This window comes from Epinephelus lanceolatus, chromosome 6, assembly GCF_041903045.1.
Source record: "Epinephelus lanceolatus isolate andai-2023 chromosome 6, ASM4190304v1, whole genome shotgun sequence".
In the NCBI taxonomy this organism is placed as follows: domain Eukaryota; kingdom Metazoa; phylum Chordata; class Actinopteri; order Perciformes; family Serranidae; genus Epinephelus; species Epinephelus lanceolatus.
The window spans coordinates 32,560,282-32,583,031 of NC_135739.1; the positions used below are offsets into that span (position 1 = coordinate 32,560,282).

General features: G+C 41.3%; 5 protein-coding genes across 6 annotated transcripts; 4 read left to right on the forward strand and 1 right to left on the reverse strand.

The window, feature by feature from the left end:
* Positions 1-1,643: 1,643 nt before the first annotated feature.
* On the reverse strand, positions 1,644-2,639 carry LOC117253843 (protein NCBP2AS2-like). Its single transcript, XM_033621610.2, has 2 exons — positions 2,493-2,639; positions 1,644-2,365 (listed from the first exon to the last, which is right to left on the reverse strand). Exon 2 carries the CDS (start codon positions 2,279-2,281, stop codon positions 1,976-1,978), a length of 306 nt encoding a protein of 101 aa, XP_033477501.1. The 5' UTR covers positions 2,282-2,365; positions 2,493-2,639; the 3' UTR covers positions 1,644-1,975.
* Positions 2,640-4,552: 1,913 nt separating this feature from the next.
* Positions 4,553-6,561, forward strand: fkbp2 (FKBP prolyl isomerase 2). Its single transcript, XM_033621609.2, has 2 exons — positions 4,553-5,151; positions 6,119-6,561. The coding sequence occupies exon 1, from the start codon at positions 4,699-4,701 to the stop codon at positions 5,113-5,115; it is 417 nt and encodes a 138-aa protein (XP_033477500.1). The 5' UTR covers positions 4,553-4,698; the 3' UTR covers positions 5,116-5,151; positions 6,119-6,561.
* A 615-nt stretch (positions 6,562-7,176) lies between these two features.
* ncbp2 (nuclear cap binding protein subunit 2) lies at positions 7,177-9,904 on the forward strand. Of its 2 annotated transcripts, none has more exons than XM_033621098.2 (5): positions 7,177-7,350; positions 8,225-8,311; positions 8,692-8,786; positions 8,972-9,110; positions 9,274-9,904. In XM_033621098.2, the coding sequence occupies exons 1-5, from the start codon at positions 7,318-7,320 to the stop codon at positions 9,370-9,372; spliced, it is 453 nt and encodes a 150-aa protein (XP_033476989.1). In that variant the 5' UTR covers positions 7,177-7,317; the 3' UTR covers positions 9,373-9,904. The 2 variants fall into 2 exon arrangements, with proteins under 2 accessions (XP_033476989.1, XP_033476988.1); XM_033621097.2 differs by lacking the exon at positions 7,177-7,350 and adding an exon at positions 7,383-7,546.
* A 945-nt stretch (positions 9,905-10,849) lies between these two features.
* dohh (deoxyhypusine hydroxylase/monooxygenase) lies at positions 10,850-17,098 on the forward strand. Its single transcript, XM_033622611.2, has 6 exons — positions 10,850-10,958; positions 11,824-11,933; positions 12,101-12,268; positions 13,905-13,981; positions 15,163-15,418; positions 15,729-17,098. The coding sequence occupies exons 2-6, from the start codon at positions 11,828-11,830 to the stop codon at positions 16,037-16,039; spliced, it is 918 nt and encodes a 305-aa protein (XP_033478502.1). The 5' UTR covers positions 10,850-10,958; positions 11,824-11,827; the 3' UTR covers positions 16,040-17,098.
* Positions 17,099-17,242: 144 nt separating this feature from the next.
* rsph4a (radial spoke head component 4A) lies at positions 17,243-22,439 on the forward strand. The gene is made up of 7 exons (XM_033622610.2): positions 17,243-17,925; positions 19,453-19,675; positions 19,862-20,134; positions 20,389-20,838; positions 20,935-21,079; positions 21,864-21,981; positions 22,088-22,439. Exons 1-7 carry the CDS (start codon positions 17,819-17,821, stop codon positions 22,317-22,319), a joined length of 1,548 nt encoding a protein of 515 aa, XP_033478501.1. The 5' UTR covers positions 17,243-17,818; the 3' UTR covers positions 22,320-22,439.
* Positions 22,440-22,750: the final 311 nt, after the last annotated feature.

A 22,750-nucleotide genomic window follows, 5' to 3' on the forward strand; every position in this document is an offset into this window, starting at 1 on the left:
GTGACTCACGTCTGCTTTGGGTCAAAGTTGTGTGACTTGAGTCCACACCTCCTGGTTATTGATGTTAATTTTCTGCAGATGTTCCAAACTGTGTCACATAAACACCCTCATCATGTGGCAGTTCTGTAAAAAGCCTTTAACCAAAGCTACTAGAAACATGTTATTTCCATCAGAATAAGTACATTGGGAATTTGGTTTCATCATTTAAATAACCAAATGATGAGGTCAGCAGTAAAATGTGTTAATTTTTTTTTTTTTTATGTCTTTACACCGTGCAGCAACGTTATTTTTTCAGGTTGTCCGTCTGTTCGTCCCATTCTCGTCAATGCAATATCTAAAAAAAAATGCAATTAAAACATTTTATTAAATTTCTTTGAAATCTTCCCTACGTATGTAATATATGTGTCTGGCCAGATGTGGATGTAAACTGCAAGTTGACTGGTCCAAAACTCGAAGATATTATATTGTATAAGACCATAAGGCAAATAGAAGCAGCAAATCCTCACATTTGAAAAGCTCAACTCATCTAATGACTTAAGAATCATCAAAATAGTTGCATAATAATTTTCAGCTAATTGGATTATCATTGCATCTCTACATGACAGTACAGTATACAGTAATTGGCTCATGGTTTGTCAGGGTCAAAAGATAGATGGAAAATATGAGGGTACATGATGGAGCCAGGTATGAAAGTTGTTGTACATGCTCTGACCAGGCCACTGCTGTTCATGTATGCAGGTGTTTGACATTGCTCTTTAAAGCGAGTCAGAAATTCTCTCCAACGTTCTTATATCTCTGTTGTTGGAGTTGTGAAAGCAAATAGACTTTGAGTTACAACTTGACGGCAGTAAAGTTCACTCTCTGTGACTCTGCATGTCTGACACTGTGTTTCTAGGTCAGTACGTGACAATAATCCACAGCTCAATTGTTGCATTTACACATACAAAACTGTTTTGGAAAATTGGAAAGTTATTCTTTTCTATTTACACTTTAAGCTTTAAGTCCTGAGATTATATCAATTGTAAGTAATATCAACTGACATGGTCCATCAAAGTGCAGTGTTATAAATTATAATCTTTATTATACACTCAGCAAAAACAGTGAATTCATTGTCTATACATATCATCACATCTGTCTCTAATGTAGATTTTTTGACCAATAAAAATATTGACCAAGACAACCTCATGCACAGATTTGTGAAAGCAGCAAGATTTGTGCCTGGAGGGAAATGGTAAAACACTAACAACCAAAATTAAAGGGCATTATTTGCTGAACTACCAGTGTGATACCAGCTCAGTGGCCTTGTGGTGGAGTGTCCGCCCTGAGACTGGGAGGTCGTGGGTTCGATCCCCGGCCGGGTCATACCAAAGACTATAAAAATGGGACCCATTGCCTCCCTGCTTGGCACTCAGCATCAGGGGTTGGAATTGGGGGGTTAGATCCCTCAGGGGATGGGTCAAATGCGGAGAACAAATTTCACACATTCAGGTGTGTGATCGTCAGTTTTTAATGAAATAACTGAACTGTCAACTTATTCCGGAAAAGTGCACTTAACATTTCCACATTATCACAAACTTCCACTTAAATCTCCAAGACAGGTTCTACATTTCCACTAACAGGTAAAAAGAACACGTCCAGGTGTGTGCAGAGATGTGAACACAGTGCATTTATTTAGTTTAACATAAAATATCTGGCCATAAATTGCAGGTCGGTGTGGACCTCTTCGCATTATTAACAACCACCATTTCTGATTGTGAAATGACCATTGTCCAGCATGAAGCCACTTTGTGATGGCTGCAGATAACCATCACTCTGCTATAGTGTTTCTGAGGCAGATTGTTTATACATCAGCTCTCCTTTGACCTCCTTCAGTCACTGATGGTTCAATAGAAACATGAGAACCTGTCAGCTATCAATAACCATTCACAGAAGTTTTCAGTGGCTTCTCAGTCTCTACACAGCCAGTTTGTCCTCTTTACTTCTTGATCTGTCTGGAGCCGTCTTTCCATCCCTCCTTCACTTCATTCACAAATGTCTCGCCGACCTTCCTGAGGCGGCTGCCCACCTCTCCCATGTCCCCGGGGACTCTGCCGGCCTCGTCCCGGACCTGCCGCAGCGTCTGTGACCTCAGGACCCGCTCTGAGGCGTCCCGGCCGGCTATCTGAGCCTTGGTGATGGCGTAGGCTGTGATCTGGGCCGCCCTGCGAATCGGACGAGACTCTGCCAGCTTCTCAACTACATGGAGGTTGTTGAGGAGGTTAAATAGCATACGAGCTAGCATTTTGTCGACTGGTTTCCAAAGACCCTTGACGCGTTAGCTTAGCTAGCTAACTTAGCTGTCCCGTTCAACTTTTGTATTTCCGCCCTGTAAGAGACACCAAATATTTACCGCCAGTTAGCTGGAGATACATATCGTCGGTGGTAGCTCATAATGTCATGTATGTAGAGAGTTCTGTAATTATTAGTAACTATACATAAAGATGTTGACTTACTTCAGATGATCCAGGTGACCGGTAGCTTATAATGGATGACATAAGAATCTGAGAGGAGCGAGGCTGAAGTCAGTTTCAAATTCGATTCTTTTAAACGTCCCCTGAACGCACCAACCCTAGAGTGCATTACATCATGCTAAAGTGTGTCCTCACTTCCTGTCCTCGCGTTAGTCCCACCCACGGAGATGCTAGAGTGGGAGGTGAGGAAGAGGATGGAGCCAAATGAGAGATCCTTGTTGAACGTAATCAGACTTTAGCAACATCATTTACATTATGACCTATCATACAGGTGTATCACCTTTCAAACCAACACAGGACCCCTTATTCAACAACAATTTCAAAACCTCACAGTATCTTTCATAGGAAAATCTCTTATTGGCCTATGAAAGCCTTTGATATAGCTACAGGAAGCCTTTATTCACTTATGTAAACTGTTAAACACAGCCAATTCAGGGATGTAAATATGGACAGTGCAGGCAGTGTGTTTGCACTGGGGCTCATGAGGTGTTGGGGCCTCCAACAATGTGTCGGGTGTAGAATGGACCTTTATGAGTGATTGCCACCTTGGAAATATGTCTGTGTTCAGAAGGGAACTCTCATTAAATTAAAATTAGTGCCATTTGTTATTATGTACCCTTTAAAAAGGCAAACCCATCTCTGTCATATTTCTTTTTTTGTAAAATACTCAAAAGCATCTATAACAAAAGCTATAGCTTTAAATCAGCTATAAATCAACTATTTTATAAATTAAGGAATCTATAACTATAAATTAACTATTCTATATTAAACTATTAAACTATTAAAAATTGTACATTGAATTAATTATTTCTTATTTTCTTTGGTATTTTTGTTATGTGCAGATATGAAATTCATGACTGGTGGGTAATATGTATGTTGATATAATCCAATGTCAAGCCTCTGATCATGTGACGAGACGATATGTGCATGATAGCGTGCACTAGGGCCTATCATAATAGCGTGCACTGGGGCCCATTGTAACTACCTTATGCCACTGAGCTGATTATTAGTAGAAAGCTATAATTACTGTTGTGGATTTTAATAACCATTTAATATTTCCTTCAATCTTCTCATTTTTGTAGAGATCAGTGTTATTTGTTATGATTAGTTAGGCATTCCATTCATTTGCATTATTGTTATCTGCACAATAATACACCACATAGCTGTGTAAGAATGTGTGTATGTCAATTGTATTGTAAAATAAAAAAACAAACTGCTGCTTTGTGTGATGCCACCACACTTTACTATTAAATTATCCCATATTTTAAAGTGTTACCTTCACCATTCACAAGTTGATGGCGTATTATATTGCATCTCATGTGATTGTGTTGTATGATATTATCTGTAGATCCCTTTACACACACTACAGGGTAAGCAGTGTGAGAATAAACTGTGTGAATAAAGAATCATGTGGAGGTGAGGCGTTGTACATCACAGCATGTTGGTGAAGATCCTCAGTCATCCAGGTCATGGTCACCCTAAGTGCTATATCATAGGCAACTGGACTTGCTTGAGTATCTTGGAGACGTTTCAACTCACATCCGAGAGGCTTCTTCAGTTCTAAACAAATGTTAACCTTCAGTTCAGTCAGAACTGCAGAAGCCTCTTGGATGAAAGGTGAAACATCTTCAAGACACTTAAGCAAGTCCAGCTGCTCACGATCTAACACTTAGAATACACCAAGGTACGCAAAAAAACCCAAATCTCGTCATGACCCTTGGGGAGCTCTGTAGTCACGTCATTTGATAAAAGACTTCTCTGTAGGATTCATTGGTGTTTCCTTGCTCTAAGCTCCTCTAGACACCTCCTCTAGATGGCTCCTCTCTCCCTTCTCCTCGTCTCTTCGAGGTGCATTTAAGGGATTGGAATATCCTTCATGATAGCAGAGGGGGTGATTTCCATGTCACATGAGGAGAGAGGAGGCGAGGAAACATAAAGTGTGATGTAAAGGAGCCCTAACCTACGAATCTGAAGCTATCTTCAGCCTTGTGGCAAACAGGTCTCCGGACACTTTTGCTGGTAACACAGTTGAAGAAATACGTCCGGGTCTACCATACCTACATCCGCTTTCGGTAACAGATTTCCCAGCCCATTTCCCCTTATTCATCCCTACAAAATTTGCACACGGAGCTTTCAGCTTCTCCAAACTAATCCCTTCAACACGTGGAAACAGAAGTGGACTGCAGCCATGCGGGTGATTCTGCTGTTCGCCGTGACCGTGCTGTCTCTGAGCCCGGCGGCTGTGAGCGGAGCCGAGAAGAAGAAGCTTCAGATCGGCATCAAGAAGCGTGTGGACAACTGCCCCATCAAGTCCCGGAAAGGAGATGTGCTGAACATGCACTACACGGGCAAACTGGAGGATGGCACTGAGTTTGACAGCAGCATTCCCCGCGACAGGCCCTTCACCTTCACCCTGGGCACCGGCCAGGTGATCAAAGGCTGGGACCAGGGTCTGCTGGGCATGTGTGAGGGCGAAAAGAGGAAGCTGGTCATCCCCGCCGAGCTGGGCTACGGAGACAGAGGAGCTCCCCCAAAGATCCCCGGAGGAGCGACGCTCATCTTTGAAGTGGAGCTGCTCAGCATCGAGAGGAAATCCGAGCTTTGATGAAGAGGAGCGGGAAAATAAGGCAACTTTCAAAACGTAAGTTAATATAAATGTATAGTTTGTGCTGCTTTGGATGCCCAGTTCATCACCTTCTCTATGCATCGTGTAAGCCTCCATTATTCCTGGCCTCAGGTTTCCTGTGTGGTCATTTGATTAAATGCAAATTCAGTTAGGAGCATGCACCATGCAAGCTCAAGATCAAATGAAAAATCAAGGCCTTTGAACTGTAATTATAGTCTAAGCACATACATCAAGATTAGGTAATGAATCAAAACCCACATTAAAGCTCCACTGTAAGATTTTCATGAAAACAAACCACATTTTTGGTACAATTCGTGGTCTAAATTTTCAATTAAAGCCATTCAGTGCAATGTAAATACCTCTCTGTGTAGCAGATTGTATTGTTAGTGGCGGGGTCCGCCATTGCAGCACTGGATTTAAATTTGCCTTCATATTCTGTAGTGCTTCAGGTGCATTTAATCCAGAGTTATATTATTCTACCAAACTGACACTTACCTCCTCATTTCCTGTTCACTGTCGCTGCATCATATTTGAAGCATTCAACTTGCCAAAAATGTGTCAACAAAGCAAAACTTGTTCATTTTTGGCATTTTTTGACAGTGGATCAGTTTTGAATATTGTCGGGAATAATATAACAAGGAGCAGCCACAGTGAGCTGAAGAGCTGCAGGTGAAAGGAAGTGGGGAAAAAAGGACTATTGATTCACTGTTAATCCTGAGTTTTGTATTCTAAGAAAATCAGCATGCATGTTTTAAAGGTTGAAGTGTTCTTCACTCTCAAAGCCCTCCTGACATAAAGCATCTGCTCTACTGTAACGTTCTTCAGCAACACACTGAATCCCTACCAACTCCACCTGCTACTCAAACCTGACCTCTGACCTCTGGGGGGGACAACAGTTTTTTCCCAAAGATGAATCTAAAAACAATCAGATTGTATACACTTGCTGTTCTCTTATTTAATAAATGTTATATTTTTCTTTCAGGTTCCAGGAGCTGCTGTAGCATTACATGGAGACCTCTGATGAAGACTACATGGAAGATCTGGGAGTAGAGTTGACAACCCCCAGCAGAGCCACTGTTTATCTTACTCTGGCTTTGCTTATTGTGCTCTGATTTATTGGTCAGAACTTTATATGATACAAGTAGTGCTGTAAACATTTGAAGAACCAACAGTGAGCAACTACACCCAGTATTTGGCAGCGGGTTAATGATAAAGTCATACTTAAAGTCATCTCATTTTTGTTTTTAATTGTCTGTGATTTATAAGCAGGTTCATTCATATCTCTACATTCTTTTGACAAAATCATTTAGGTTGTTGATTTAGTGAGAACTCAGGAGGGGACGGATTGTGATAAATGTTTTCTGTTTTTTTTTTCTCTCTTTACATGTTTGAATTTAAAAAATAAAATGTTGATTTGTGGGAAAATTTGCAGTCTGAAGTGGTTTTGTTGGACAAGGAGACACAGGTTTTTAAGGATTCACATATCTTCTTTCACAGATCTTATTTGTGACAAATGCCTCCTGACTCTGGAACAAAAAACAAGAGATAAGTTTGATCTGTATGTCTCATTAATGTTGTGTACTGAGCCTATGTATATGACTTAAACAATCTATACAAGGTGGTTTGTGAAGTCTGATTTATGCACTTAAATGTTTTGATAATTACACTTTATAAATTTTCTCTAGCATTTATCATTTCGGTTTTGCAGCTTACAATTTTGCATGCTGTTTGGGACAAGCCCTGTGCACATAAATAATAAAGCAGATACAAATGCAGTAATAGGAGTTAAATCAAAAGCAAGTAAAAAAAAAATGCATATTTTAAATATCCCTAAATTATTAAACTATTATCCCGAAAATATTTAAAAATATCTGAAAGACAAAAAAAAAAAGGACCAGTCTTTCAGTAGCCAATGGCATTAAATGAAAGGGCAACAGCCAATGGTGCTGCACCACATCTAACAGTGCTGTCAGCTTTAACTGTCATGTGACTTTGGACAGTTTGGGAGAGACTTGGACATTTTGGATTTATTCGACACAAGTTATTGTTGATCCCGAAATCTGAGTTCCGGTTAAGTGTTGTTAGTTTGTTAAGTAAAAGCGCAGCATGCGTTTGTGGAGTGAGATCTAAAAAAACACCCCTTTTATTTTAAATATAATGTACATTAAACAGAATTAGGAAATGAAAACCACACCAACAGGCGGCGCCACGCAGGTAATGTAGACATCTCATATCAACATGTTCCATCCGGAGCTCTTCAGAGGACCGATACATAAACCGGAACCTATCGTAATACTTGAATATCTGCGGAGCGACTTTCTGCGAATTTTTCACAATGTCTGTGAAGTTAAATGCGTTGATTAGCGACTCTTACGTTGATATAAGTCAATACAGAGACCAGCATTTTAAGGTGAGTGGGGAAATATATAAGGAACGCAGACGTCAACGGCAAGGTTTATCTTGTTAGCTAACCGTTAGCAAACAACAGAGCGGGCAGCCCATGCTTTGTGATGTTAGGGGTTCTTTTACTTCTTTGTAAGGTTAGATTTAAGACATCTCAGAGGTGCTTTCTTTGCCTTGCTTATTGTCCGGCACTGTGCTACAGTTATGAGCTTCAAGCGTTTCGACTATTAGCCTCAACGTGGTGTGTAGTATCGTTAGCTTAACGTTACGTCCAGTTCGCGTTTAAACAAGGCAGCTTACTGGAGTTCCCTGGCGCTGGTCGGCGTTTTTAAAGATCCCACTGCAAGACCACTAAATGATCTCTAAAAGGGCGATCCGCACAGAGGCTTTAGATAAAGTTTTATTAGATAGATAACTACAGATAGACAGATCAGAAGCCAACGCTGAACTTGCTGATAAACAAAACATCTTCTGCTGAAGGCCTCAAATATCAAATGATTTTTTTGCTTTGTATCAGTGTGTGTGCATGTGTGAAGACATCTAGGCATATACAGAATTTGCTGAGTTTATTTTTTGTACGACATAGGGAGTTGCCAAAATAGGTTAGGGTTTATTATCATAAAATCGCTTCAGTTTTCTAGAAGTGGTGCTTACTCATATTTTCAACGTTACTTGTGTTTTTCAGGGTAATCGCTATGAACAGGAGAAGCTGCTGAAGCAGAGCCACACTTTATATGTTGGGAATCTCTCCTTCTACACCACCGAGGACCAGGTAGGATACAGTACCGTGATTCCTGATTCACCATTAGTTAAAGTCCTGCACAGATGTCTGTCAATTATTGCAATTCTCATTATGTTCTTTTATGACAAATGATTTTTCCTTCTTTTAATGGCCTGTGACTTTTTTGTCAGCTCCCCAAAGTCTTTTGACTCTTATTAGTGAGTTGTTATGTGAATTTGAGCATGATTTACCTTTGCAGTCTGTCTTCAAAATCAGAGACAGGGCTTCTAATGGTCTATGTTGAAATGATAAGTTTTAAATCTATTTTATATGTGTCAGAGGTCAATGTATCTCCAGGATAGTCTTCTAAGGCTCAGCAGATATGTCTTATAATCTTAATTCTCACTTTTGTCTTTGTAACTGATGAGCAGGTACACGAGCTGTTTTCTAAAAGTGGAGATGTGAAGCGCATCATCATCGGACTGGATAAAGTCAAGAAGACAGCCTGTGGATTCTGCTTCGTAGAGTATCCTTAAAATTAGGAGACCAAACACAAAACACACTTCAATACCAAGTCAACAATCTGCCTTCCTGGCCACTAACCATAGTACTATACATTGTTATAAGCTCATGTTTTATTGCTATTGCTTAAAGTGTGCATGTTGTGCAAGTTTAGGAGCCTGCGACAGACCTTAACCCCTGATGTAATAGGTACTACACACGTGCAGGCGCAGAAAATGCAATGCGCTTCATTAATGGCACACGGCTGGATGACCGTATCATCAGGACAGACTGGGACGCCGGCTTCAAGGAGGGACGGCAGTACGGACGTGGCAAATCTGGAGGACAGGTGAAGATCCTTACAGTTGTTTGTTATAAGTATGAATGTGTAATTATCCTACTGTGGCAGCTGGCAGGGTTTTGAAAGTAAAAATGTAAGTGGAAGGCACTGGCTCTCTAATTTTTCTGATGTTACAGATCTTAATCTGGCTGCGTTTCTGTTTCTCGTGTAGGTGAGAGATGAGTACAGACAGGACTATGACCCAGCCAGAGGCGGCTATGGTAAGCTGGCTCAGCAGCATCGACCAGCAGAGGGACGCAATAGTTTTTAGACTGAACCCCACCACAGCAGTCTGCCTGGACTACACAAAGCCCCACCCTCAGTCCTGAACCAGATGGATTCTCAAACAATGCGACTTTATGCCATCACAGACTGTTTGTCCCAAATCTACCATCAAAACTCTACAGCAGGTCTGCATGGACCACTGGGCCCGAGAAACTAGCAGCTGTTATTCATTTCCTTTGTTTTCTTTTCTGAATGCCTCTCTGACCTTTCATACCTGCTATCAGTCGACATGGTAGCATGGGCCAAACCCCAAAGTTTTTGTGAAGAATAGAAATACCATCAATTCTGCTGTAGACTGGAAAGGTTATACAGTAGTAACATGTAGTGTCTGGGTTGATGATGTATCAGATATCAAGTAAAAATGAACGTGTTGTGTCTCTTTGTCAGGTTAAAATAATACTCTGCTGAAGTAAGAGAAGCTCTGTTCAAGGAAGCATTCTCATGTTACCTTACTGATTTACTTTGCGTCACAAAAAGGTATATGCTTTTTTTAAATAAAGATTTTTTTTTCTTTTTAACATTCCTGGTGAGTGGTGTTTTTCTTCTGATCACATTGCCTGAGGCCTAGTAATCCAATGGTCTTTGCTTGATTTTGTGAATGTCATTTAACTCTGGCTTTTTTGGGTGGAAAAAAATACATATTACATAAATACACTATTCTATTTATGTGTGTATTTAGCAAATGAAGCGAAAAAGTGTATTATGGTAGCTGTTATGGTAGCGTTAACAGATTTGTTTGGCCTCTTTGGGGAAATGGGAACTGGCTGTGAACATATCACTGACATCACCTTTTATGTTGACATTTGTTTATTTAAACTTCCAGCAGACATGGAGCACATATTACACACCATTATCCATTGAAATTTAAGGGTAAAGTTACGTTAAATCAATTGGAATCAATGGTTGCATTTCAATATTTCAATACTCTGTGAGGGTGCCGGTGGTTTGATGCCAAATATTTTTTTCCAAGCACTGGGGAGGGACTGTGTATTCTATTTTGGCTTAGGGGTGGGGTATACAGATTTAAATGTTTGTATTTTTTATTTATTTTACAGCTAATTTGTAAAGAAAATATCCCTTGCATGCCAAAACTACTCCATTTATCACAGCCAGAAACTGTAAAAACAAATTATTGATGGGAGTTTTAAATTTCCAACGGTCTTTGGACACATCATGTGTGACGAACGCTTCCGTCAGAAAAAAACAACCAAAACTAAGCGTAAAATAGTGATATTTCATCAAAATCACTTTATTCTATGTCTCATTTAAAATGTGGCCAAAAATAAACAATTTGCACGCGCTAAGCAGCATGCAGGACAAGAATGACAAACCTAGGCTTTTTTCCTCCAAGAGTACCAAGGTATTCGTCCTCCTTTTTTAGATTTTTGTTTCAATCCAGTAGATGGCGGTAGTGCAACTGTTTGGATGACAACTGCCATTAAAATCCAGAGAAGAAGAAAATGAAGTCGACTTGCCAGCGGAAGTTGTAGACGCCACATGCAGCTGCAGCATTGAGTTGTCTGTTCCAGCCCAGAGTCCTGCTGAGTATCAACTGGCTGTAGACCCCTTCAGGTGAGTACGTTTGGCTGTGAACGTGTGCTACCTTCGTGTCTGTTTGTTCTGTATTATGTAGCTATTTGTGAGAAATGTTTTGCTGGAGTTGTGTGAAGGTTTAACGCAGATGCTAATAGTTAGCTTTAGCCGGGTCAGCCTTTCATAACCTCAGCTGGTAACGTAACAACCCTTCTGTAACTTCAGCCTGAAACGTGGCTGGTAGCCCTGGTAATGGAGCTGGAGCTGTGGGCTACTATTGACAGGTACTGACGATATGTTTTACCCAGTTCTTCCTCTTCAATGTTATGTTACAGTAGAATACAACAGAGTAAGTGCCAGCCAGGCATGGCAGCTTGGTGTAGCTGTACCATTGAACCTTTAATGAGCTCTTAAAGTCTGAGTCCTCCTATTTTAGTTTGTATTTATAGTATTATATATATGATTTAATATTATGTCTAACATTTCGTCATATGTGTTGAGCTTTGTCTGATGTTACTAATGTACACCAGTGAAATAGGCAGGCAAATTTATTTAAATAGCATATTTCCTACGCAATGACAACCTGAAGTGCTGTACAGATTAGTCAGGTCAGGTGTAAGTTCATTATAACCCACTTACAAAGCATGCCTCAAAGGGCTGTACCAACAATACTTTCAAATCAGTTTCAGTTTAAATTTTATCCACCATGCCCAATATCACAAATCCTAATTTGCTTCGTTGGGCTTTACAGCGTATGACATCCCTCTGTCCTTGGACACTCTAAGACTCAACTTTGCAGCTTTACATTTTTGAGCACATCAGTTTGAAATACTTAAATGAAGGAAGTGAACTGGTTTGCACATCATACAGCCTAACACATAAAGCTGTCTGTCTCCCTTTGCAGCAATATGACCAGTGTGGAACAGGTGTCAGCAGTAGGACAGGTTCTGACAGACTCGGGACTGGACCTAACCCGGCGGTTCAGAGCCTTATTCACCCTGAGGAACTTGGGAGGTAACACATGTCTACAAAACATACACACATATGTGAAAATGTTGAATATTTGAAAATGAGAAATTGTGTAAACAAAAAGACTCTTGCACAAGTTATGGCATGTGCACATACAGCTGTGTTATATCTTGTATTGTGTGAACTGATTTATGCTGTAACCTGTGTGTCAGGTGCTGAAGCTATAGAATGGATCAGTAAGGCCTTCACTGACGAGTCGGCCCTGTTGAAGCATGAGCTGGCTTACTGCCTGGGACAGATGCAGGACAAACGGGCCATACCCATTTTGATTGCAGTACTCAAAGATACACAGCAGGAACCGATGGTCAGGCATGAAGCAGGTAAACATGCACGCAAGCATACACTAGGTTTGGTGAAGAGTCAACTCACTAAAAACACATCTACTTTTATACATGTACTAAAAGTACACATGCATGTGTGTGCTCATGCTTTGTGCAGTTTCCTTACCACACCACACATGTGCTTTCATCTGCTCTTTGTCTTTGTACATTAACACATATGTGTGGGAATGCTTGTGATTCTTTGAACATGAAGGCCTAGACACACCAAACTGACATCAAGAAACTAGTGGCGATGAAGGCCGACTGATGCATCATATCACGTCACTCATGAACACACCATTAAGATTACAGCCAACAGCCAACTAGCATGAACGTTCTGCTCCTGTGTTAGAGGAGATAACTCTTCATACCAACAAGTAGTGCTAGTTTGGAAATCGGAAGTCTGACAGGATGGATTCAAGTCATTAGTCAGACAGTTAGCACATTAACAGCATACCCTGGTGGTAAAAGAACAAAGGATATTTGCTGTGTGCCAGTGAACAGTAACAGAAACGATTGAAAAACGTTTCTGCTAAAGAGCTCAGTGCCTTAAAAAAAAAGTTCTTACCTAATGTAATGAGTTTGTTTAAGTGCCTTCACTTTAGACGTTTGTGTGCTTTGCTCACGTCCGTTTCTCTTCCTGTGCACTGAGCTGAACTACCAGTAAGTGATTTCACTCACAGACGGGCTCTGCCGTCTCTGCCAATGGTTCAGCATGCTGAATCGGCTGGCAGAAAGCTGACAAGGGCTGACTAGTGTCAACAGTGCTGGACACACCGCAAAAACTAGGGCGACAGACCATCAGCTTGGTGTGTGAATAGAGAAAGACATAAGGCAGACATACTCTGTGAGTTTGGCTTTTGTTTGGCATTTCCAATTATGCATTTTATTTAATCTGTATAAGGCAGTAGTCATTTGTATTGTGTGTGTATATAAAAATCATAAAGGTTAAAGTTTTAAATGTATGTTTTAAAGTTAATGCCAGTTATCTTCACTGTATACTGGTGCTGGTAGAGACTGTAGGTATATGTGCCAGATGGGAAAGCAGTGTCGAGAGTCAAAGAGAAGGCACAGGTTGGGTGTCACCTCTGCTGCTGAAATCTGCTACGCCTGAGACTCCTTTTATTGTCCATTAGCCTGATACACATTAGGCGAGAGTTGTGGAACTTGTTTGGTCGCTACCAAATATCAGATCTCTAAAAAAATTTCCTGCTTGACTGATGTGGCTCATTTATTCATCACACTTTACATTTGCTGGCTTTCATCCTATGATTCACCGCCATCAAAATTTTAACAGCCTGTAATGTTTTTTAAGTAAATACATGTATTGAAACGCACATGCTAAAAGTGCACGTGTTAGCACATTTGTTTGGTAGTGAACTGACTCTTCACCCCTCCATATGCACCCTCAAATTACTCTCCTGACACAAGCTACACAGCCTGTCAGCAGCAGAAAAGTTTCGGATGATAACGATATTTAGAAAATGTGTGCTGGTATAACAGCGTCTCATTACATAACATGTATTGCCTCCTCAGTTACACAGGATACAAATACTTGAGCTGCATGAGAGCTAGAGGCAACAGTGTTGTATCTGTGTCTACATGTCTGTCACTCTGACTGTGTGTCTGTCTATAGGGGAGGCTCTGGGAGCAATTGGTGATCCTGTGGTTCTGGACCTGCTGAAGGAGTACAGTCAGGATCCTGTCATAGAGGTAGGAACATGACACTTAGTCTGTAACTAAAAAGGCAGTGGTATCAGGCCAATAAACACACAGAACACTGGATCAGATTCTTATTTCACAGCATAAAATAAATATGAAAAAGATGACAAAAATCCAGGTTGATATTTAATATTTAATTTCAAGTAATCTAAACTTATGTTACTTTGTTGATTAACCATAAGCAAATGAAAACACAATTGAGTTCCCTGAAACAGTTTGAGGCACATTTATATAACCAGTCAGAGAGTTTGTTAGTGCTGAATGCTGATAGAGAGTGATGTTCCCTCACTAAAGAAACAGTCTTTGACAAAAGAGTCCAAATATCTCAGACACCAGATGCCTCCCATTTGGGGACGACTTCTTAGAATCTGTGTTACACCTAATGAGTGAAATTGTCATTTTCACACCCCATCAAAGTTAATCAACCATTACCTCATTAAAGACTCAATACCTCATCAAATAAAGGAATCGAGAGAAAATAGGGAGGGAGTTGGAGAGAGGGGCGAACCTAAAACCAAAACAACTTAATGCAATCTATATTTTATATTTTGGCCATCTTACAGGTGTTGGAGTCTAAATGGAGGTCCATTAGAGTAATAGTAGTGGAAAGTTTGAATATTTACCAAAATTTCAAATTTGTAAATAAATACACATTGTTTCACTGAACACAGAGATGCTGTCTGATATTCTCATAAAGTTTGAGCACTCATTTGTCAAGGTAGTACAAGTTTGTACAGTGCATATTACACTGAGACATTTATTGTCACTGCGTCCTCAGTTTATTTCATGTAAAATATTTCAAAAAGTTTTTTTACACTATTTCATCTTCAGAATGTAAACACAAACTGAATTAGTTTTGGTAGCCTTTGGACCTGTCCTTAAGGGGTTAAGTACATGGACTCCTAATGAAAATCACAGCTTGCGGTGTGATTTATTTTTGCCCCCAAATCACAATTCATTGTATTGTCAGTGAAATAGCCAAATGGATGTCATTACATGTGTTGCTACCATGCCTCAACAAACACAACTTGTGTTTCATCCTCCTTGGGGTTGTGTTGTGACTTTCCTACGGTCTTGGGTCCATATCAACAAAGACCCATGTCTGAAACGTGGAAACAAACTTGTGCATGAGGCATACAACCTGTTGTAAATGTCATGTCCGCTGCCTTCAGGTTGCAGAGACGTGTCAGCTGGCTGTTCGTCGGCTGGAGTGGCTGCAGAGTGGAGGCGAGAAGCAGCTGAATGATGGAAACACAGATAAGAACCCCTACTGCTCAGTAGACCCAGCTCCTCCAGCAGTGAGGAAGAGTGTGTCAGAGCTGCGGTCTATCCTGTTGGATGAAAGTCTGCCTCTCTTTGAACGCTACCGCGCCATGTTTGCCCTGCGGAACCTGGGCAATGAGGAGGCTGTGCTGGCACTGGGAGAAGGTAGGATACCACACTATAATTTAATGTTTTATCTATGCATCACTGTGTATGACCACACTACTGCAGCTCTACATCTGATAATGTTTGGTCTTTCCATGTTGACCTCAATTTAAAGCTTGGATCTCTCTGTGAATTGAAACATTTGTGCAGTCATCAGTCTTTGGAACTGTTTCAATGCAAATTTGGAAAAAAACAATTCTACATCATGTCATACATGCAGCCTGCCTCTCAGTGAAGCAGCCATGTGATGATAAGAGCAGCGTTTGGCGTGCTTGACAAACATCCTCTCTTCCACTGTCTTTGTCTCCAGGCCTGCAGTGCTCTAGTGCTCTGTTCCGTCACGAGATCGGCTATGTCCTGGGTCAGATGCAGCACCCGGCCGCAGTCCCAGCCCTGCGCGCAGCTCTGGAGCGTTCCGGTGAGAACCCCATGGTCCGACACGAGGCGGCAGAGGCTCTCGGGTCCATCGGGAAAGAGGAGTGTCTGACTGTGCTGCAGCAATACCGTGGAGATGGAGAACGTGTCGTCAAGGAGAGCTGTGAGGTCGCTCTGGATATGCTGGAGTATGAAAACAGTGATCAGTTCCAGTATGCAGATGGACTTGTCAGGTTACAGGGTTAAAGGTCTATGTTCCCATTTCACTGAAATCGCTTTTTTAACGCATTTACTCCTCTCTGTACTATATAATATCTCATACAGCAGAGGTGCCAGGACAACTCAGTGCATCAGTAAAACTATTGGGTCCTCCAGGATCAAGCTCCACAGTAAGAAAGATACTTGGCGCTTAAAACCAAAAAATGAAACTGTAAAGCATGGTGTGGGTGTTGCTGTGTGGGGGGGACAGAAAGGAAAAGTGTCCCCTGTGTTGTTTCCCCCTTCAAGATGCAACTGCTCACATCTTCACTGCTGTCATTTGGAGTTTTGTGGAAACTACAGCACCTCCACTATACTCACACTCCCTGGTCAGCTTTGGGCTGAAGGTTGAAAGCCTGTGGGATTGATGTGATGATTTTAAGGGCTTTTCAATTGAAGGCATGTTACTTTGGTCTTTCTTAATCCTTTTTTCCTGGGAGCTGTATGTGATCATACAGTCTGACAGAATGGAAATGAGACAGGGCTATAGGACTTGTTTTGAGTTTATGGCATTGGTTCTGATCCAGGCTGCACTACATGGTGTTAGGTCATTTTGCTATAGCCTCATATAGCCAGACCTACCGCCACACTCTGTGTTAGCGCCATGCCATCACTGGATATGTCTGGCTGAATCCCATCATAATTCTACAATAAGGAAAAAAACACAGAGTTGTTTGTGTTTTTTTTTAAAACCAATCACAATCACCCGGGGCGGCGCTAAGCACAGGATGCAACAATGGTGCCTTTGCAACATAGGGAGCTTCCGTCTGAAATAGGCAGCCAGTGGCAGACTTGTACACACAGGCTACATCCTGTGAGCCAGACTAATTTTGCTATAAGAAATTATATAAGATCTATCAGTCTCTCTGTTGTAGAGTTACAGCATGGTGGGGAATACACATCCTTCATTGAAGGGATAAAAGAAATTGTGAAATAAAACCTCATTCTCTCATGCTGCTCTGGTTGCTTTGGAACACAGGTTTCGGTTTGTGTCTTGTATCCACATGTGTACTGTGTGTAAAATTAAAATAATGCTGTACACATTTATTTTATTGTCGAGCCTTTTTATCTGTTCAGTCCTACAGCACAAGTTTGTGTTTAATTCCATTCAGCTGATGTTTTTTTCTACCTGTTGTTTCCACTATTATTGTTTTTGTGTATACTTAGAGACAAGAGACACATTAAAGTGAATCCCTGAATTAATGAGTGAAGAAACATTACAGCATTTTACTGTTGTTAATCAAAGTGTGACTGGAACTAGCAAAACAGTAGCTTAGGTGGACAGCTGAGGGGTGCACAGTGATGCCATGAGTGTTGTGATTTTTTTTTTTCTCCAGTTCATGTGCAATCTGTGGTAGCTGTCTAAACCAAAGCCCACCACTGCTGCTGCTGGTCTCAGTCCATAAGAGAAGTGAAACATTTTGAACCACAGCTTGAGAGGCATGATCAATCTTCTTGTCATGTTTTATTTACATGAGACTAGTGGATATAAAAAGGTGATGAGGTCAAAGGAGACACCTGATTTATCTCAGTGGGCCCGCGGTGCTCTCGCGAGCCTAGGAACCCCTCTGTTACAGTAACCATAGCAACCGGTGAAGTTTGGCTCTACGGGCACTCTTAATACACTGAATACAAGCTAACTAGAAGTTATAAACGTTTTTCTCCAGTCCTGTAGCTACCGTTATTCTATCTTTATCTAAAACTGACAGTCGGTGTGTTGTAAGGTACTAGTTCAGAGACACATGACTGAAACTGAGGTGAAGAACGATGGAAACAGCGGATGAAAACCGAGACAAAACTCAGCAGACGCTGCAGTCAGCTGCCTCGCTCAAAGCTTTCATGATGAAAAACAGCACGGAAAGCAACCTGAACCTGTAAGTAACGTTTTCATGTTTGAATTATAGTTTTATGTCGTTATCTCATGACTGCATAGTCAAGTTTGCGGTCGAGTGAGCCGGCAAAACACGGACACGGTAGCAACCGCCGTTGACTTTTTTCGCGTCTGCTCATGACATTACGGTACCGGTGCTTGAACCAGTTAAAACAGACTTCCAAATAATCTCAATAAATTCATAGGCTACATTTAACATAAGCCCACCTAGTAAATTAAACTACGTGTTACACATCAAGTATGAAATGTTTCTTGTTTCAAGTCATAGGTCACTCAAAACATCCTATGTTATCTATATGTATCCACTTTTAACTGTGGGAGTGACTTTCCCTTTATTTTTTTCTCAAAAACTGCACAGTAAAATAACATCACTTTTACATTGTGATAGGGTCATCCTGAACAGGACTTATAATGTCCATGAAAGTGACTTTTCCAGTGCAGTAATGTAAAAATTCAAATTGTATATGGTTATGTTATATATGATTGTCATATTATATACAATGTAACATTGATTAGCAGGTGCAGTCTGCATTTTTCCACCATTTTAGTTCATTTTTAGTAACTCATGATGTCCTTATCTAACTTCTGTGTTACTCTATGGGGCACTAGTTTTTGCCTTTGCTCCTTCAACACTTTATATCTGGTATATTTTGAATATTTTTGACTGATATTTGATACTCTACTGTTTTAAAAACTGGGCTCAATGTGTAACCCTGGCCTGGGAAAACCACTGGTTGTTCTGGTTGTTACTGGTTTGTGACCATTAATTATTGTTGCTGTATTTTGTGTTACTGTAATTGAGGCAGTCTCTGGCACAAAAATTTCCTGCACGATAAACAACGTTCTATTGAATTAAATTTAATTAAGTTGTCATAGTCGAGAAATTTTTTAGCAGAAATCCATTGCTATTAAGGAAATAGCTCTATCATATTTCTTGGTGATGTCACATATTCAACAAAACCTATTTAAATTATGTGATGTGTAATATGATGCTGCTTTTATTTGTTAATATATATAACATGAGAAATGCTAAATACTGGAATATAAGTAATTCTTTGTCCTTTTGTGCCACTCCAAGCACTGATACTATAACAGCACTAGTAGACACTTGACTGGGTTTTCGCAAACAGCGGCTCACTTGACTGCAGTACACAAAGGAGTAGTCCATAAGCAAATAAATCAGGAAACTTGCTGCTGAGATATACACAAAATGATGACTGACATCAGTAAGGGAGTAGTGCAGGGAAACATTTTCAATTACATGTGCAATGTATGTGTAAGTGTATTTTTAAAACAGAGAAAGAGTGGCTGTCACTATCAGTTTGTGGTCATAATACAAAAGAACAAACACATGTTCTCCAAGGTAAATGTCTGTGTTTTGCACAAAGGTAAATTTGTAATGTAGGTGCTTACATTTGTGAATTGTATTTCTGGGTAGATGTCTAAAATGACCAACAGATGGTCAAACACATTAAAGAAGCCTTCATTGATTTTATTCTTTATGTTCCAGCTATGACCACCTCACTTTGTTGCTGATGAAGGTGATGGATGAGCAACCACAAAATGCGGTTGATGTGATTGAGGATATGAGTCGGGATGTGAAGCGGGGTTTATTTAAAGACAAGCAAAGCACCTTGCGAGACCTTCCGCAGACTACAGCTGCTGAGCTGCTGGCTGAGCAGCAGCGCGTGTTGTTTTCACGACCAGAAGAGGCTGACCAGGAGGAGGAACTGGTATTGGCAACTTAAACCTACACTGTACATTAGTCTTGGTGATTTGAAGAGGAAAGGGCATATAAAGGACAACTTGGTTTACCTGTGTAACATTAATATAGTGTGCTGAATCATTATTTATTGAGTGTCACTCATTATATGAAGCTGAATTTATGTCATTTAATACTGTCCATTGGTCTTCATCAGATTGAAACACCTCTTCCTAATGTGAGTGAGATTGGCTTCTACTTGGAGCAGGCTGGAGTGGGTCTGGGCAGAGAGGAGATGCAGAGGATCTTCCTTGCACTCAAGCAGCTTGTTGAGACGCAGGCGCTGCTACGCTGCCGACTGTGGGGCAAGATTTTGGGAACTGAGGGCAGCTATATCATTGCTGAAGTTGAGTACAGAGAGGGGGAGGAAGGGGAGGAGGAGGAGAGCACTGAGGAAGAGGAGAGAGAGGCAGAGACTGAAGAGAATGAGGTGAGGAACGTGAAAGTACTCAATCAATGTACCAGACAATCTTCATTTATTCCCAAACTGTGACAGAGGCCTTTATTTACAGCATCTTCAAAGAGAACCAGGCCTTTTTTTATTACAGTGTTCCTGCTTTAGTAAAAAGCCTTCCTGTTTCTTAATTCCCTTACTTATGGTACTTTGTTTGGAAGGGATATTCCTACAGTGTCCCTTAATCTCAAGGAAAAGAAGTGAAATGAATTGTGCGGCTTTGTTTTCAGATGGATCCACTTCCTCAGTCAACCTATAAACCCCAACCAGCAGTGCCGAAGGAGGCCCTTGGAACGGGTGCTAACAAGTATGTTTATTATGTGTGCAAAGAGCCTGGTCTTCCTTGGGTAAAACTCCCTTCAGTCAGTCCTGCGCAGATCACTGTCGCTCGCCAGATTCGCAAATTCTTCACTGGGAGGCTGGACTCCCCGATTGTCAGCTACCCACCTTTCCCCGGGAATGAAGCCAACTACCTGAGAGCACAGATCGCTCGGATCTCTGCCGGCACACAGGTCAGCCCCCAGGGCTTCTTCCAGACTGGGGAGGAGGAAGGTGATGAGGAAGATGAGTCACCCCGGGACAGCTGCGAAGTGAATCCTGACTTTGAGGGTGTTCCAGTTGCTGAGATGACTGAGTCTTTGTCCGCCTGGGTGCATCATGTGCAGCACATCCTACAGCAGGTACAAGACTGATCGAAACAGGTGCATGGACCATTTTCTCATCTGATTTTAGTTTTAGTGTGTGTGTATTTAATGTGTGACTATGGTCTGCTCTAGGGCCGCTGTACTTGGGTGAAACTGACTGTGAAACCAGAAGACGACTCCAATGAGGAAGGGGAGGCTGAGGAGAAGGAAGAGGAGCCTGATGAGCCTGAGCCAGAAGTTGGACCCCCTCTGCTCACCCCCCTCTCCCAAGATGCAGGTCAGTCTTTGACTTCGGACATTTTGCTGCCAAAACAGGAGGAAAGGTTACCGATGATCTACTTTCCACTGGGGATTGGGTGACTTGTTGCCTTACTGTTATAAAATACTTTCTAAATCCAGTTTCAGGTAGATTTACTCAGTAAAATCTCTCAAACAGTGTCCTCTGACTGTCAAACTGCTGTAATCCACATGAAGGTCAGGACGGGATTAAAATGTTGATAAACTCAACATGATTTCAGAACCGAAAAAACAATCATGCAGTTCACATTCTTTCAGGCTTCATGCAATTAAAGTTGCATGTTTCACCTATCTACATTAAAGGTGTGCCCTGCTGCTGCCTGGCAACCTGTATGATACACTGCAGGCTGCTGCTCACCTACTCTCGTCTCACCATGCAGCCAAATATAAAAGTTGTTAGCTTTGAGTAGTGAAAATGGGTAACAATATGATACAATTAAGATTGAAAGTTTAGTGGTATATAATTTTAAAATTAGCTCCCGGTCGACCTCCATGTAGTGTCTGCAGCAAAGGTGCCCTCTTGGATGCCCCTAAGGTAGATAAAACATGATTAAGTGCCTACCAGGGTGGCCTTAAAGTTGAGAAGGAGTGATGCAGTGCCATATAGGCTGCTCTATATGCTAGAAAACCTTCTGCGCACTAGAATGGCATGCACTGTTTCTTTTTTTTTTGGTTTTGCTTGGTGAACCCATGGGCCTCCTCTTATGAAACCAAACCTATGTCCTTGAAGGCAACTAAATCTTTTTAATATTCATGTCTCTCAGAATTGTTCAACGCTCCTCCCTGGACCTCCAAGGTGTCCTCCACTCTCACTGCTCAGCATGCTGTAGCTGTGCTGCGTTCTAACCTCTGGCCAGGGGCTTATGCATATGCATATGGAAAGTAAGTGGAAAGATAAGGACATTCTGACTTCCTGTGTTTGATTTCTCACCGTATCCTCAAGGCAATGTTGCAATTTACAACCACCATGTACTGTCTCCTACTTCAGGAAGTTTGAGAACATATATTTTGGATGGGGTTTGAAGTATGCAGGGGAAGGGTACAGCCCACCCGTCCCTCCGCTACCACAGAAAGAATATCCCAGCGGACCAGAAATTACAGAAGCCCTGGACCCATCACTGGAGGACGAGCAGATACTGAAAGACGCTTATGAGGAGCAGCAAGATGCCCAGGAAGAGATGGAGGCCTCAGATGAAGAGGATGAGGAAGATGACGATTAAAAAAAAGTTACATATTTTAAATTTCTGTTTTATCTTTGTGCATTTCATTTTTATGTATCGTGTTTTTATGTTTATCTTTAAGAATTTATACACAAGTCAATGGCCAAATAAACCATTTCACTCACCAACATGACATGATGTTGTAAATTCAGGTAGATATAGTTCAGTATCTGAACAGGGCAGTAGTGTAAAGATGAGGCAGTGCAGCAGTGCCAATGTACACACATTTTGTTGAAGGCACCCTGTGGAGATTTTGACCACCAGTAGCAGTATGGAACAATGCTTTACATGTGGGTCCCCCTCTCGTTTGTTCTTGCGCACATGCAGGTGGATGTGCCATAGGTGGATTATGAGACAATGGGCCCCTGGGCACAGATATGCAAAGGGCCCCAGCACCTCTCCTACATGGGAGCAAGACACACAGCCTTTGT